The following is a 14008-nucleotide window of genomic DNA, read 5'->3' on the forward strand; positions in this document are numbered from 1 at the left end:
AAAAGTTATTAGGGAGATGAAGTTTATTAATAACTGCTGCTGGTCATCATTTTGCCCATGCCAAGAATCCTGCATCAAGAGGATCAAAGTAGACAAGAAGAATTTGTGTGAGCAGAGGAGGGGCGATCCAGAGCCAGTATTGTTACACCAAGCTCTATGGACAATGGCAGTAACGGGAAAAAGAAGTACGTAAAATTAAATGACGACTGTTGATCTAAAATTGTATAAACTTTGAAAGTCTGTTGGTATTAGTGCCAGTTAAAGTTCACTCAGGATGTATGTACCTTCCAATTTTCAAGGTTTGAGCTCTTTAGTCTGAACTGAGCCTTTTCTTTCAAGTATTTTGATGCCATTTTAGATGGGAATTATGCAATACCTGGCTTATAGGAAAGCACTCAGTACAATGAAGTATTTTGTAGCTATTATACTTCCTACATTTATTTTATGCTAACAAGAACATTTTGTGTTTTAAAATCAAGATTATGAAGATCCCATAAAAATAGTCATCCTTACATTTCTGCATCAAATACAAGCAAAAGTAAAATTTAATTTTTAAGAACCATGCAAACTGCATTTCACAATACTGTATGAGTTTCTAATCCAATTATGTTCAGAACAAATCACGGCTTACATTTTCATCTTCGAAAGTAGATTGTATTCCAACTGTGATGTAGGAATATCTTTGGTCAAGGTAGTGCACCAAATGCAGGTGAGTTACACACAGTTTGTTGTATCAGCTGAAGATTGTAGTTGGCTTTTAGCACCTGATGAAGACTGTCATGAGTTTATTCTTGTATGCTGCCATGATGAACAGTATTGTTAAGATTGAAAGCAAAAATACAAAGTGTACTGTTATGTCTGTGTAATGTGACTTTTCATATATTTGTTATGCAAGTGCAATGAAATCTTTAAACTGTGAAAATGGAAAGAATTTGGTACTATGTTTTGTTGTGAGTGTACCTCTGAGGACCCATGCTTAGTAAATATTTTGTCAGACAGTATGGGCAGGCTTTTTCACAGGAAGCATGTTTAGGGGACTGAGAATCAGGGTTTTAGCAGGTAGTTTGATGCAGGATGTTTGAGGTGTGAGGTTTGTAACAGGGTGTTTGGGCAGAGGGGTTCATGATAATTGTTTGAAGTGTGGAATTTGGATAGAGGATTTGAAGCACAACATTTTGGTACATGGTTTGATGCAGGGCATTGAAGAAGAGGGTTTGTGGCAGGGTGTTCAGTGCAGGAGTTCTGGGGAAGATGTTTATCAGGGTAATTGGGTAGATTATGGGTTTTGAGCTGGCAGTTTTATCAGAAGTGTCAGGTAGAGAGATATGGCAGGTGGTTTTATTTGGTGCAGAAGGTCTGAGCCTGGGGGCAGGGGATAGATTCATAGGGCTTTGGCTGGAGGCAGGGGCAGGGGATTTGGCAGGGGAAATAGACAGGGAGGAATTTGGGCACATGGATTGACTATGTTGTTGGTGTAGGGGGTTTGAAGCAGATGGTTTGTGGTACCATTTTTGGAGCAGGTGATTTGAGTAGAGGGGATTGGACTTGGCAGTTGATTTAGTACATGGGTATGTGGCAAGGTGTTTTGGTCAGGGGTATGAAGTAGGGGCAGTACAGGGGTTTTTGAAGAAAATTTGGGGAACAGAATATGGCTGAAGAATTGGGCATTGGGATAAGGCAGGTTGTATATAACTGATGGTTTGTGCAGTGGTATGGGGCAGGGGATTTGGATTGTCAATTTAAGCAAGTGTGGGGCGGCACATTTTTCATGTCATTTTCCTGTTGTTACACCACAAGGGCATATAAATTACTTTGATAAGCACACAAAATGTAGCCTGAAACTTGTTGCTTGCAATGTACATTCCAGTTATCCACATTTCACTTCACCTAAACTGAAAAATAAATTCATACTCTCAAGTCTGAAAAGGGGTAAGGAAATAATGATGAAAAATTAAAAGTTCACTGTCTTTACTAATAACATATATTTAAAAATTTAATATTTCACATGCACAAAATCTTTGATAAAGCACATCAATCTTTACTACCACAACACAGCACTTTGCATAGTCCAGAGCCTAAATCTCCTCAAAATTCAATTTCATTGAATTTACTATTCTGAAAATAGTTGTTTTAATAATTCAATGTTTGTTGCTCACCTAAAAGTGGTAAATTTTTAATACTACACTTGCCACATGAACCAAGAACATGATGAGTAATGCATAAGCCACATTAGGCCAAAACGAAAAAGTCATTTCAAATACTGCAGTTTGTGCAAAAGTTCAGTCCTAACAGTTCTGTAAACACATGGTTTAAAATTTCTTGATAGCATTAAAGTTTGTTCATACACAGTCATCCAATGGATTACATTACCAGTTGCAAATAACATCTCAATGCAGTTCATTGCATGGACCAGCACTGACCTGTTTGACAGCAACAACACTGTTGGTGAAAGATGTTGAGTGAACGAACTATAGACTGCTCCAAAGTTTCTTATATAGCCTTGATTCCATCTGGAACAGACCATGAAATGGAATGATCACTACTAAAGTTCCAGTGTCCCTTCCTCTGTTTCTATAAACCAACCTCTCCATGTGTTAAATTATTAATGGCTTCTCCAATTGAGATGGTATTGTCTCTGTGACTTTTCTTATTGTAAATCTGTTTGTGAAGAACATTTCACTTTACTTTTATTGTCACAACTTATTAATATTGTGGCTGCTACAATTTTTTCAATGGAACCTTGAATGAGCACTACCCTCTGAACTGTCTTTTTTTGTTATCGCTATACTTTGCAAAAGCCATTAAATGTAGTGTAATCTAGTACTTCCTCATTACTTGTTATATATAATATACTGCTGTATTTTCTATACTCTGGCTAACATTTAACTATAGGATAATCTACTAAGAATAAGTTTTTTTGTCTTTAAGTTAAAAATTCACATTTCCTTAAAAATTTCAAAAACTATCTACATCTTATTTTTACATAAAAAAACCGCAAACACTCTCAAAATTTCAGCCTTATGTCTCTTTTCCTTGACGAATGTAAAATTATGAAACAGTGTGATTTTTGTGGAAACTACTTCAACGATTTGGCTCAAGATTAGTGTTTCTCACATCCGCATTATTCTATATTAAATTACAAAATTATAACAATATTTAACTGTGCAACCCTTTGTCTCCCACAAGTGCATGCAGAAGGTACACTTGGCTTGTCATTGAGAGAGTAGGGGAAGTCTCTGTCCCCCGTTACTGTTGATAGGCAGCGAAAGCACTTGCATTCCACAAATAGTATTTGTGGAATGGTGTGTGGAATAGTGTTTCAGATACTGGGTTTTGATGCAGTGAATTAACAGCTGATGTATCTGGGTGTTTGAGCGATTGATTTCGGGCTGGCAACTGCAGAGAGTATTTTGGCAGTGAGTACTGGCACTGAATAGTGACAAGAATACGGGGGGGGGGGGGGGGCATAAAATATATAATATATACATATATAATGGAAACTGTTTAGTAATTGCTGCTTGAATAATTTTAAAAAATTGGAAAGACTAATTGAAAGAAATTGGAAAGTAGACATATCCTGAGTGAACTTTAACTGGCACTAACATCAACAGACCTTTGAAGTCAATACATTTTTAGATTAACATCAATAAATTTACGTACTTCTTTCTCCTGTTACCGCTATTGTGCATAGATTGATACGACAATACTGGTTCCAGATCGCTCCTCCTCTGCTCAAGCAAATTTTTCTTGTCTGCTTAGATCCTCTTGATGTAGGATTCTCGCCGTGGGTGAAATGATGAACAGATGTGTTTATTAATATAAGCAGTCATATATAAACCAAGCCTCCATAATAACTTTTATAACACTTCTTTAATGTGCCATTATAATGCACATTTTTGATAAATACTAATATGGCGGAAATCGTTATATGTCCACCCTCTCACACACACACACACACACACACACACACACACACACACACACACACACGCATGCACACACATATAAAGAACGAGAGGAAAAATAATAATAATATGATTCATTACAGCGCCTAAAGGCAAGTCATGATACTAACACTACTATGAATGCAAATCCTTGAGCTCACCCTTTGAACATCATTTCTGTCTGGTACCCATACAGTAAACAGTTTTCTATGTACACCAGCTCAAATAATGAAAGTTTAATTATAACCACTATGTATGTAAAGCATTTTTTTTATGTCTGTAAGCAGAGGCTTTATTTATCATAATAGCCTATGGCAGTCTGTCATTCTTGTGGTGTGTGCTCTTAATATAGCTGTGTGTGTTTGTGATGATCAAGGAAAAGCTTGTGGGGAAACACCTGTAATGTGGCTACATATGGAGATGTCAGAAAATGAGATTCACCACTGTGAAATAATAACATAACAGTGCACTAAAGAAAATGCTGGAGAATATTGACATTGTCTATCCAGCACAGAAATATGGTGTTCACATCAACTGTCCAACTAAGCCCTATTTTTGTATGTAAAGTGAAGTTTCTCAGTAAATCTTTTCGTTCAGATTCTGCAGTTCACTGTGCACACAGTTTCGTTCTTTATAGAGCCCATTACTATAAACGGTTTTGATTGTTAATAGAAGTTTGGGCGCTAAAGTATGAAGCTTCTTTACATGTGTACTACTCCACCACAGTGGTAAATTAATAGATTTGTTAACTGCACATTACCATCCATATTTGGACAGTGGGTTTGGGCAGGTAGTTTTACAGGTTTTATGAGGCAAGGTTTTTGTAGCGCAGGGAGTTTAGGAAGGGTGTTTTTGGGTTAGGTGGTTTGCACAGGGTATTGTGCTGTGAGGCAGTTGTCACAGATTGTTTGGCCAGGGATCTCATCATGGATTTGAGGTAGGGGCTTTGGCTGGTATTTTGATGAAGAGGATTTGAGTAAGAGGAGTTAATGGAGGGTGTCTGAGCAGAGAGTCTGGGCCACAGGGTTTGTTTAGATATCTGGGAAGAGAGACTGGGACAGGGAGTTTGTTCAGGTAATTTGGGAAGGGGGTTAGGGAATGTGTTTGCAGTAGAGGGTTTGAAACAAATGCTTTAGGATAGACATTTTGTGGCAGAGACTTGCAGTAGGGTGTTTGTGGCAAGGGTTTGAAGTATGGGTCAATGGGATGACATACACAGTTCATTATTTTTCAACAGTTGAATTTTTCCATGTGCTTGAATTCACACTGTAACCTCAGTTCTTTGATGCTGAATGTGATTTCAGCTCAGTTGTGTTCAAAGGTTAATCTCAGTATCAATCCAGAATGCATTAGGAAACCACAGTGAAGCTTAACTGTAGGGGAAAGTGTAGTACCTTGGAACAGTCTTCAGATGTTCACCTGTAGACAGGACTGTAATATAAGTTAAGAATACTCATTAGTTCCATTTTAAATGATAGCATTCACTTTTTTGTGTGGTGCAGTCTTTATCTGAAATTACAAAAATTACTCCAGAAAAGTAAGGTTTTCGAAAATGTGTAAAACTGTTCCAAGGTACAAACATGGTCATGTTCAAGAAACAAAAATTTTGTTCAAATTAAAAGTGCTGAAATTAAGGAAATTTTGTCAGTACTGTATTTAATATTACAAATTAAACAGATTATGAAACAGAAGGTACTGAAAACCAAAACCATTTTCCATTTTCACAACAGGTAAAACTGATGACAATATTGAAGAAACTCAACTCATTTGCAAATATGACATGTTCCATTTCTATGTAAAAGATTGCACATGACTCAAAAAGTATGGCTTAAACATCCAAACATTGTATGAACAATTTTAAAAATGTATAGTGATCAACTCACCATAAAATTCTGTAACTGAAGAATTAATAATATCTTCCAATAGCTTTAATACATTGTATGGTACTTACATGTGTAGAGCTCAAAATATTTAAAAATGATGCACAAAACTCAACCTTCTACCTCACAACAACAGAAATCATAGAAAATGCCAGAAACTGCTCGTGGCAGTCTCTACTGCACCTTCCATCATCTGATTCTAAGATCGGTCACTAGATTGAAAAACTATTCAGGAAAATTATGTATTGCTACACACACTATCATCAAAGTACAACACTTTCTCCTACAGCTTTTTCCACAGACTCACAATAGTATACTTTACAAGAATATGTAAAGAAGTAGGATGTGGTTCAGAAAGTAGAGTTTTGATGAATGCCATGTGGAATAAATTCTGGTGGAGAAAGTTAGTTAGCAGAGCAATTCATCTTGTTGTTACACTAATGAGAGATGAGAGAGGGAAAACCAATTTGTTTGTACATCTCCCTTGTAATACCCGTTCATTCATCTGACATACCTGTTGAATGTTGTTGGCCACAATGACTGTGTACACACTGCAGGTGCCAAAGTATGTTGCAAACAAACCTATAAGGATAGTGTACCTGTAAATAATAAAAGGAACATCAGTTACAATCACAGCATTTAGTGTGATTCAGGAACAGCAATGTGGATGTAATAGTCTTCTGTTACCATTGGTATGCTTGATATTGGTGCATCCCATTTCTTCTCAGCATTGAGGTGCTTGTTTTTGGTGAATCTCTTGCCTCTCACCATTGGGGGGTTTGATTTCAGTGAGTGTCCATGGCAGGAGTGCCTATCATTATCACTTCACAGACATTTTATCTTATTATAATGGTTGTGGTTTGTGTTCTGCTGGTAGCCAATTAATGGTTAGCAAGACAGTTATGGTGGCTGGACAGAAACACACACAGAAATCAGTCAACCTGATGGTGGTTTTCTAGAGCGGCCACTGAAATCAAGCGGACCAATTCTGTGGGGACTCACCACAATCAACCCCAAAGTTAACAGAAAACTACATTATCATACAAGTAGCTTATTTGCCATAAATGTCAATGTCTAGCAATGTAATTTGTATTGTACAATCACATTTGCAATACTCTAGTAAAATTTGAACATCAGTATCAACCATTAGACTGCAAAGGTTTACATTTACATCGTAAACTAAATGGAGAATGAAATGCATTGGTTCTTAATTGCAAAAACAGGCACAGTTGGTATATGTCTATTACAGCACCATCTACCATGAATGGGAAACAATGGTTTAAGTAAACAATGGTTTAAGTAAACTGTTTGTATCTTTTGGCAAAGAATCCAAAAATCCAATAAAATGGTGGTTTCCTATCTAAATAATAAGTTGACACCACCCATGCATGATGGATGGTTTTAGCTCAGGCAGATGTCCCCTTTACTAATACCATGTTTTCACCAAGAACAGGTTTTCCATATGATGTATCATTTTTGAGATATTCAGTTCAGTGAGGTTTAAACAAACACACTTGTGCAGTATGTTCCGCAAACTTTTGTTAGGCAGCCATTGTTTGCAAGAAGCCATGGCTTTGAAAGAACCTAAATTTAATTTTTAGGAATGTCTTTATGTTTTACATTGGAATAAGAGAACCTCTACCCAGACTTTGAAAAGACTTGCCATATTGTAGTGTACAATCAGATTTGCAACACTGAAGTAAATTTCAGACACGGATATCCACTGTTATGGCACAACAATTTCCATTTACATCATAAGTGAAATGTAGAGTCAAATGCTTCGGTTCTTGACTGCAACAACAGGCACACTTGATAATGTTGATTACAACGTCATCTACCACAAATAGGAAACAATGGTTTCAGTAAACCATACATAGTTTCCAGTGTAGGATCCGAATATGCAATAAAAATGGAGGGTTCCCATTTGAAAATACAAAGCTGACCCTGCCCATGCAGGAGAGGAGGGTAGGAGATGATCATGTGTAGTACAGACAGATGTACCCCTTGCAAATATTATCTTTTCACCTGTAATGTTTTTTCATATGGTGAAATGCCCTTTGAGTCCCCATCTGTCATACAGTTTTAATATACCAGGAAGTTTCAGATCAGCACACACTCTAACGCAGAATGAAAGATTCATTCTGTAAGCAATCCCTAGGCTGTGGTTACACCATTTCTCTACAATATCCTTTCTTCCAAGGAAGCTAGTCCCATGAGGTATGCAGGAGAACTTCTGTGAAGTTTGGAAGATAGGAGAGTGATAATGGTCGAACTAATGCTGTGAGGGCACACCATGAGTCATGCCCACGTAGAGCATTACCCTGTAATAGGTCTGAGTTTGAGTTTCAGCCAAGACATAGTTTTAATCTGCCAAGAAATTTCAAACAATCCAAATGTAAATAGTATGAGTACTGTGTAAAGTAGATACGCGTAGGTTCTACAGAGGCCTCCTCAAAGAATAACTTGTCAGTGCATTCACACTTCAATTGACTTTATTTCTAATAATAAAAATCAACTTCAGATAAATTATAATTTACAGAACCACAATACAAGACAGAAAAATACTTGTTCCTTGCCATGAATTCAGATGATGTTCGATACTCTGTTTAGGTTCTTACCAAGATTCCCTCTGAAACAAAATTGAAAATTGAGACTCACCATATATTTAAAATAATATTAAAAAAATTTTGTCAGCTGCTTCTTCTATAAATAATCTGCTTACCTATGTTCAAGGATTAAAAATTTCCAATATCTGCATAACAAGGAGCAATGCTCAGTGTTAGCAGGCCTCCAATTTTCAGCATATAGATAGTTGTTTTACTGTTATGAATATCAACATGGTCATGCAGTTACTAAGCTAGGATTTGAGTTGAACGGAAAGTGTTTTAAGTAACTGAGAAAAGAACATTTTTCACAGCATTGACTGTCTCTTTAATTATGTTATGGTAAATTAAGTTTGTTCGTGTTTTTAAAAAAATTGATTGAACTTGTGATGAAGCAAGCTTGCATCTCTTTATTTCCTCTCTGGTTTTGCCATCTGCCTCCTTAAATTCATTTTTATTTTTTTATTTTTACCTAATTACTATTAACATGCATGAGAATAATCTGCATTTCCATAAATGAGAAAGGTTGGCGCTCAGTCTTAAGGAATATAGCACCAGGTCTAGTTTTGTGCTTAGTTTTGTGTAGGTAATTAATTTCCTAATTTATTTTGACCATTCCTAGTTAATACCTTTTGCTACGGATCATTATAGGGTGAAATTAGTAATTGTTTCATGACTTTGATTTCATTTTGACTTATAAACAAATATAAATTCTGTACTAATTATAAACATTTGGAAGAAGAACTACTAGGATCCTTAAAGCATTTATTTGGCTCTATTCGAAAACATATGGGTTTTGTGTTGTAGGATTGCTGGATCCAATGATGTACACTATACCACATGTAATATGCACTATTTTATTGGTCTGAAGCACACATATATGGATATACACATCTTGGTGATTCTCTGTACACACTTGTTTACTGTTTCCCATGCGGCCACAGAGGCTCACAAAGAGCTTGGAAAACAAAGATGTCATACGCAATTTGGTTGATAGTCACCACATTAGCCTCCCCCCTGCCCTCCCCTCCCCCACCTGGAGCGTGGAGCACAAAGGCAAATATGTGGGCATACATGTAAAGGAAGCATTCAGGGGGGAGGAAGAGGGTATTTAAACAGAAACAATACATTACATTACATTAGTAAATGAAGTCTTCGAGCCAGCAAGAGGGGCGGATGGTCCTGCCTGACCAGGCTAATCCTTGTACAGCAGTGGAGGGATCTGGGGAGGGGACAATGGATTGTGAGGAGCCGGGTTAGCAAACCTGAATGCCTGTTGCAGTGCGATGGACTTTTACCGTTCACAGGTCAGTACCAACAGGCAAGGGGACAGACTGGAGAAGGCGAATGTGAGTCAAGTTGTCATTGGGGAAGCTGGCAAGTTCATAGAATACAAATATGTTATCATGATGCACAACAAAAAGCACTTTAGAACTGCAAATGAAATCAGTGTTGACATTAAGTACCATTTCCATAGAGGGGGTGACAGCATCTCCACATGAATCATTGTCAGTGATGTCACATGTTCCAAGGCTGGGCCCTGATACGTCACTAAATCCTAACAGGGGAGAGGGGGGGGGGGGGGGCTGCCTACAGAGGGAGTCATCACATCCGTCACTCTGTAGGGTGATGTCACACACACCTGTAGCTCTATCACATGACTGGGAGTAGGTAATGTCACACATGCCGCCAGGATGGTTGTCACTCACCCACAGATCGTCAGTAGATACCTCATGCAAGGTGGGTGTAGCAGGAGGTGGGAACTGACTGGGTGGGATATCGAGCAGTTCTCCTAGAGACCACGCTGGTTTGAGATGGCAGATGGATACAGTTCGAGGCTTCCCGGCAATGAGCACTTTGAACATGTTGTTACACTGCAAGATGACTCTGTGCAGGCCCAAGTATGGAGGACTGAATGCCGGTCAGACAGTGTCATCGCATGCCATGGCGTTGAGCATACATCTAGAAATACGCACATGTACAGGAAACTATGACAGCTCTACATTGAATATACATAAGAAAAAGTGTATATAAACTAAGAAAGAGTCATGAGCAAAGAGAGAAAACGAAAGCAGGAGAGAATGTCAATCATGATGATCAATAAGAAATGTCAGTATAATAAATACTCTAATGAATTGAAGGATAGTGGGACATGAACAGTATATGTTGACATAGTATCTATTGAAAGCATAGAAGTTGATAAGTAGAGGACTCCGGAGAGCAAATGATGTATTAAAGAATAAATGTGAAGCTTAAGATAGATTTATATCTTTACCAGAAAATACTTAATCATGTTATACGTAGAAATGTATAAAAGGGTAATGAACCATGAGGCCTGCTCAGAAAGGATAAGGGGGGTGTACCAAGCAAGGTGAGGCATACCTACGTGTGTTCCAAAAATAGGGATGTTTTATAAGGGGCGAACCTACCAGAATGGAAAAAAGGAAGTGCTCTAATAAGGTCAACCCTCCAGCAAGGAATAGGTGCTGATCTTAGGAGAATGGGACAGTATCATGACAGAAGTCACAAATTTTATAGTAATTATTCTGGAAAGCATAAATTCTATGAACGACTAGCATTATTCTGTTTTGTAGAAATAAATGAGTGGCAAAAGAACACTTTTATTTCACCCAGAGTTCCTCCAAGCTACAACTAATGAAAATAGTACATACTAGGAAAAAGCTAGTACAAAAAGATAAGAATGGAAAATAGATTACTCATGCATCATAAACACCTGAGGCTTTTGATTGAAAAAGAAAATAAAGAAAAGAGACAAAGTCCTCACAATTCCTGAATATTAGAAAAGTGACTAAAACCTCAAGTGAATGTTCATGTCTTATTGTTGAAGTAAAATAAGAAAAGAATAGAGAAACAATAAGAGAAATATTGTTGTTATAGAAAGGAGAGGTATGTATATAAACCTATGTAAAGAAATGTATATTTTTAAGATGTGAAATGTTGTTATGAATGATTATGTATAAACTACTGCGTGTTCGATATGAGGGGGGTGATATGTAGTGATTCAAGAATTTTTGTATAAATTCTAGAACCACTCGGCCCTCTACCATCCTGAGCATGATATTCTAGATACAAATGTGGGATGGTAAAATCCTACCTGCTGCACATCACATGCTTGTGTGTGCAGGTTTAAAAACAGTCACTTGATTTTTTAGAGTTTCACTTCTTGCATTTAGAGTTTCCCTCTGAGCATTCAAAACTTCACTCTGGGTATTTAATTGGGAATTTATCAAACTTAGAGTCGCACTATGAGCTTTTATTAAATTTACCAACTCAGCACAGTCAGGTGTTTCTTTGCTAACTCTCATAGACATATCTGGTTCTTGAGTGTCCTCAATTTGTTGTATATTGTCCATGCTTTTATGTGCTTTAACCCTAGTAAGCTTTTAAAATTAACTTTAAAAACTATAATTACACAATAAAAGTTCACTCAACAGTATGTACCACTTAACCTAAAGTAATGAAATTTTGTTTCATGCTCACCTGGTGTAGAAGTCTTGTTGCATGGGTGAGAGGATGTAAAGGCAGGTCAGCACTGGTGAACAGCAGCTGGTGCCGGTGGTGTCAGTGTAGGTTGGTTTCCATGACTGTGTACCCGCGATGTGTGTGAGAGCTGTATACTCCCATTTTCTCGGGTCCTTTCACACTGGTCACCACATTCTAATGTTTTTGACAGCGATTTAAAGCGAGAAGTAGATGTACAAACTTCCCACTTCTTTTATATGAGGTGACTTACTTGAGATTCGCAGCCGATGTTCTTTGCTGGCTAGCTGGCAGCTGGAAAACTCTCTTGACTTCGTCTCCATAGAATGATGCTAGGTACAGGAATATGTAAGCGTCTCCCTCTACTTGTGAAATAAGTAGATACGCGAACTTTACTTTTCGTTAACCAACGATATATTTGAACTCCATACAGAATAAAATTCTCACTTTCCACATACATATATGACTTCCAGTAAGTCACTCACTCTGTCCAATGTCAGAAACAAATTTAATTACATTGATAAATAAGTTGGTTTAATAATTATGAGTCTACTCCACATGAATCATAAAACAGAAATTGCCTCTACCAAAGCTGGATTAAGAGTTAGCTAGATTTCTTTTTCAGTTGTTCTTCTTTCACATGACAGTAGTCAATGACACAATAAGTACAGAGCTGCATATAATTCCATGGTTCTTCCACTAAAACATCTATGGATTGCCCGACAATACTTGTCAGTGCTGTTCGACTGCCACGCCTACTTCCTTTCCCCAACTAATTTTAAACCTGCACACACAAACATGTGACGCACATAGGACTGATTTTACTATGCCACGCTCGTATCTAGAATATCATGTGTTCAAGATGGTAGAAGGCTGAGTAGCTCTAGAATATAAACAGAAATTCTCGAATCACTACAGTTTGAGTGCACGATGCTAACTCCTCATGCAGGAATACAGGGGGAAGTGAGTGCAGCCGAGGAGGGGGCATGTGAATGTTAGTGATTAGCTGCTTAACATGCCTGATGAATGTCAAGTCACAGATTTGATCTGAAGGGAGTGAAGGCTCGACTAGCTCTGCTGGGAGTGTGAGGGGTTCTCCGTATAGTACTTCCACCAGAGATGCGCCAAGGTCCTCTTTGTACACAGCCCAAACGCATAACATTACCCATGATAGGGCGTCGGCCCACTCATCTCCATGGCACATCAGTGAAGCTTTAAGTGTTTGGTGCTAAAATTCAACAAGGCCATTGCTCTGGGGATGGTATGCTGTTGTCCTAAATCATTTCACCCCGCACACTTCACAACGCTGCCTGAAGAGGGTGGACTTGAACTGACGCCCCTGGTCAGTGGTGTTGGAAGTTGGGCAGCCGAAGCGTGAGATCCACATTAATAAAGGGGCTCAGGTAACCATGTCAGCTGCGATAGTAGTGAGGGGTATTACCTCTACCCAGCAGGTAAACCTGTCAATGACAGATAGTATGTAACAAAAGGGGCCCGAGGGGGTTAAGGGCCCAACAATATCAAACTGTATGTGTTGAAATCTTCATTTTGCCATATGGAACATATCCAAGGGGGGGCTGTGCATGACATCCTACTTTTGCGCGCTGACAAGCCACACATGCTCACACCCAATTGCAACATTGTTTTATCAGCTCAGACCAAACGAAACATTTGGATACATGTGGTGGTGAGTATGCCAGGGTGTGCCAAGTTGTGAATACTATTAAAAATGTCCAGGCAGAGAGGTGCAGGAATCACCAGACGTATGCGTCCCATTGAAATGTCACACCAGATGGGTGACAAAAACCCCAGAAGTGTCTGTAACTCGAGTTTGAGTCATGTTTTAGTATCAGAGTGCAATGCGGCAAGTTCAGTATCATCTGTTTGCAATTTACGGAGTTTTCTGAGGTCCAGTTGTGAAGACAATACCAACACATGAGATAAAAAATCAGCGACAATGTTGTCTGCCCCACTGACGAAATGTATGTCATTCATAAACTGGCATATGAGGTCCATATGATGGAAACATCTCGGGGACAAGTCCTCACCTTGGTTGCAGAAAGCGTATACGAACAGTTCA

The 14008-nt window shown here is 38.2% G+C and overlaps 1 protein-coding gene across 1 annotated transcript in view; it reads right to left on the bottom strand.

Annotated features, from left to right (window-relative positions):
• The window catches only part of LOC124766441 (proton-coupled amino acid transporter-like protein pathetic), a 169738-nt gene that overhangs the window by 108471 nt on the left and 47259 nt on the right, over positions 1-14008 (bottom strand). Inside the window, exon 3 of the mRNA XM_047249144.1 lies at positions 6339-6423. Coding sequence (XP_047105100.1) covers positions 6339-6423 — 85 coding nt within the window. The remainder of the gene's footprint in view (positions 1-6338; positions 6424-14008) is intronic.

The sequence above is a fragment of the Schistocerca piceifrons genome, chromosome 1, assembly GCF_021461385.2.
Source record: "Schistocerca piceifrons isolate TAMUIC-IGC-003096 chromosome 1, iqSchPice1.1, whole genome shotgun sequence".
Lineage (NCBI taxonomy): Eukaryota > Metazoa > Arthropoda > Insecta > Orthoptera > Acrididae > Schistocerca > Schistocerca piceifrons.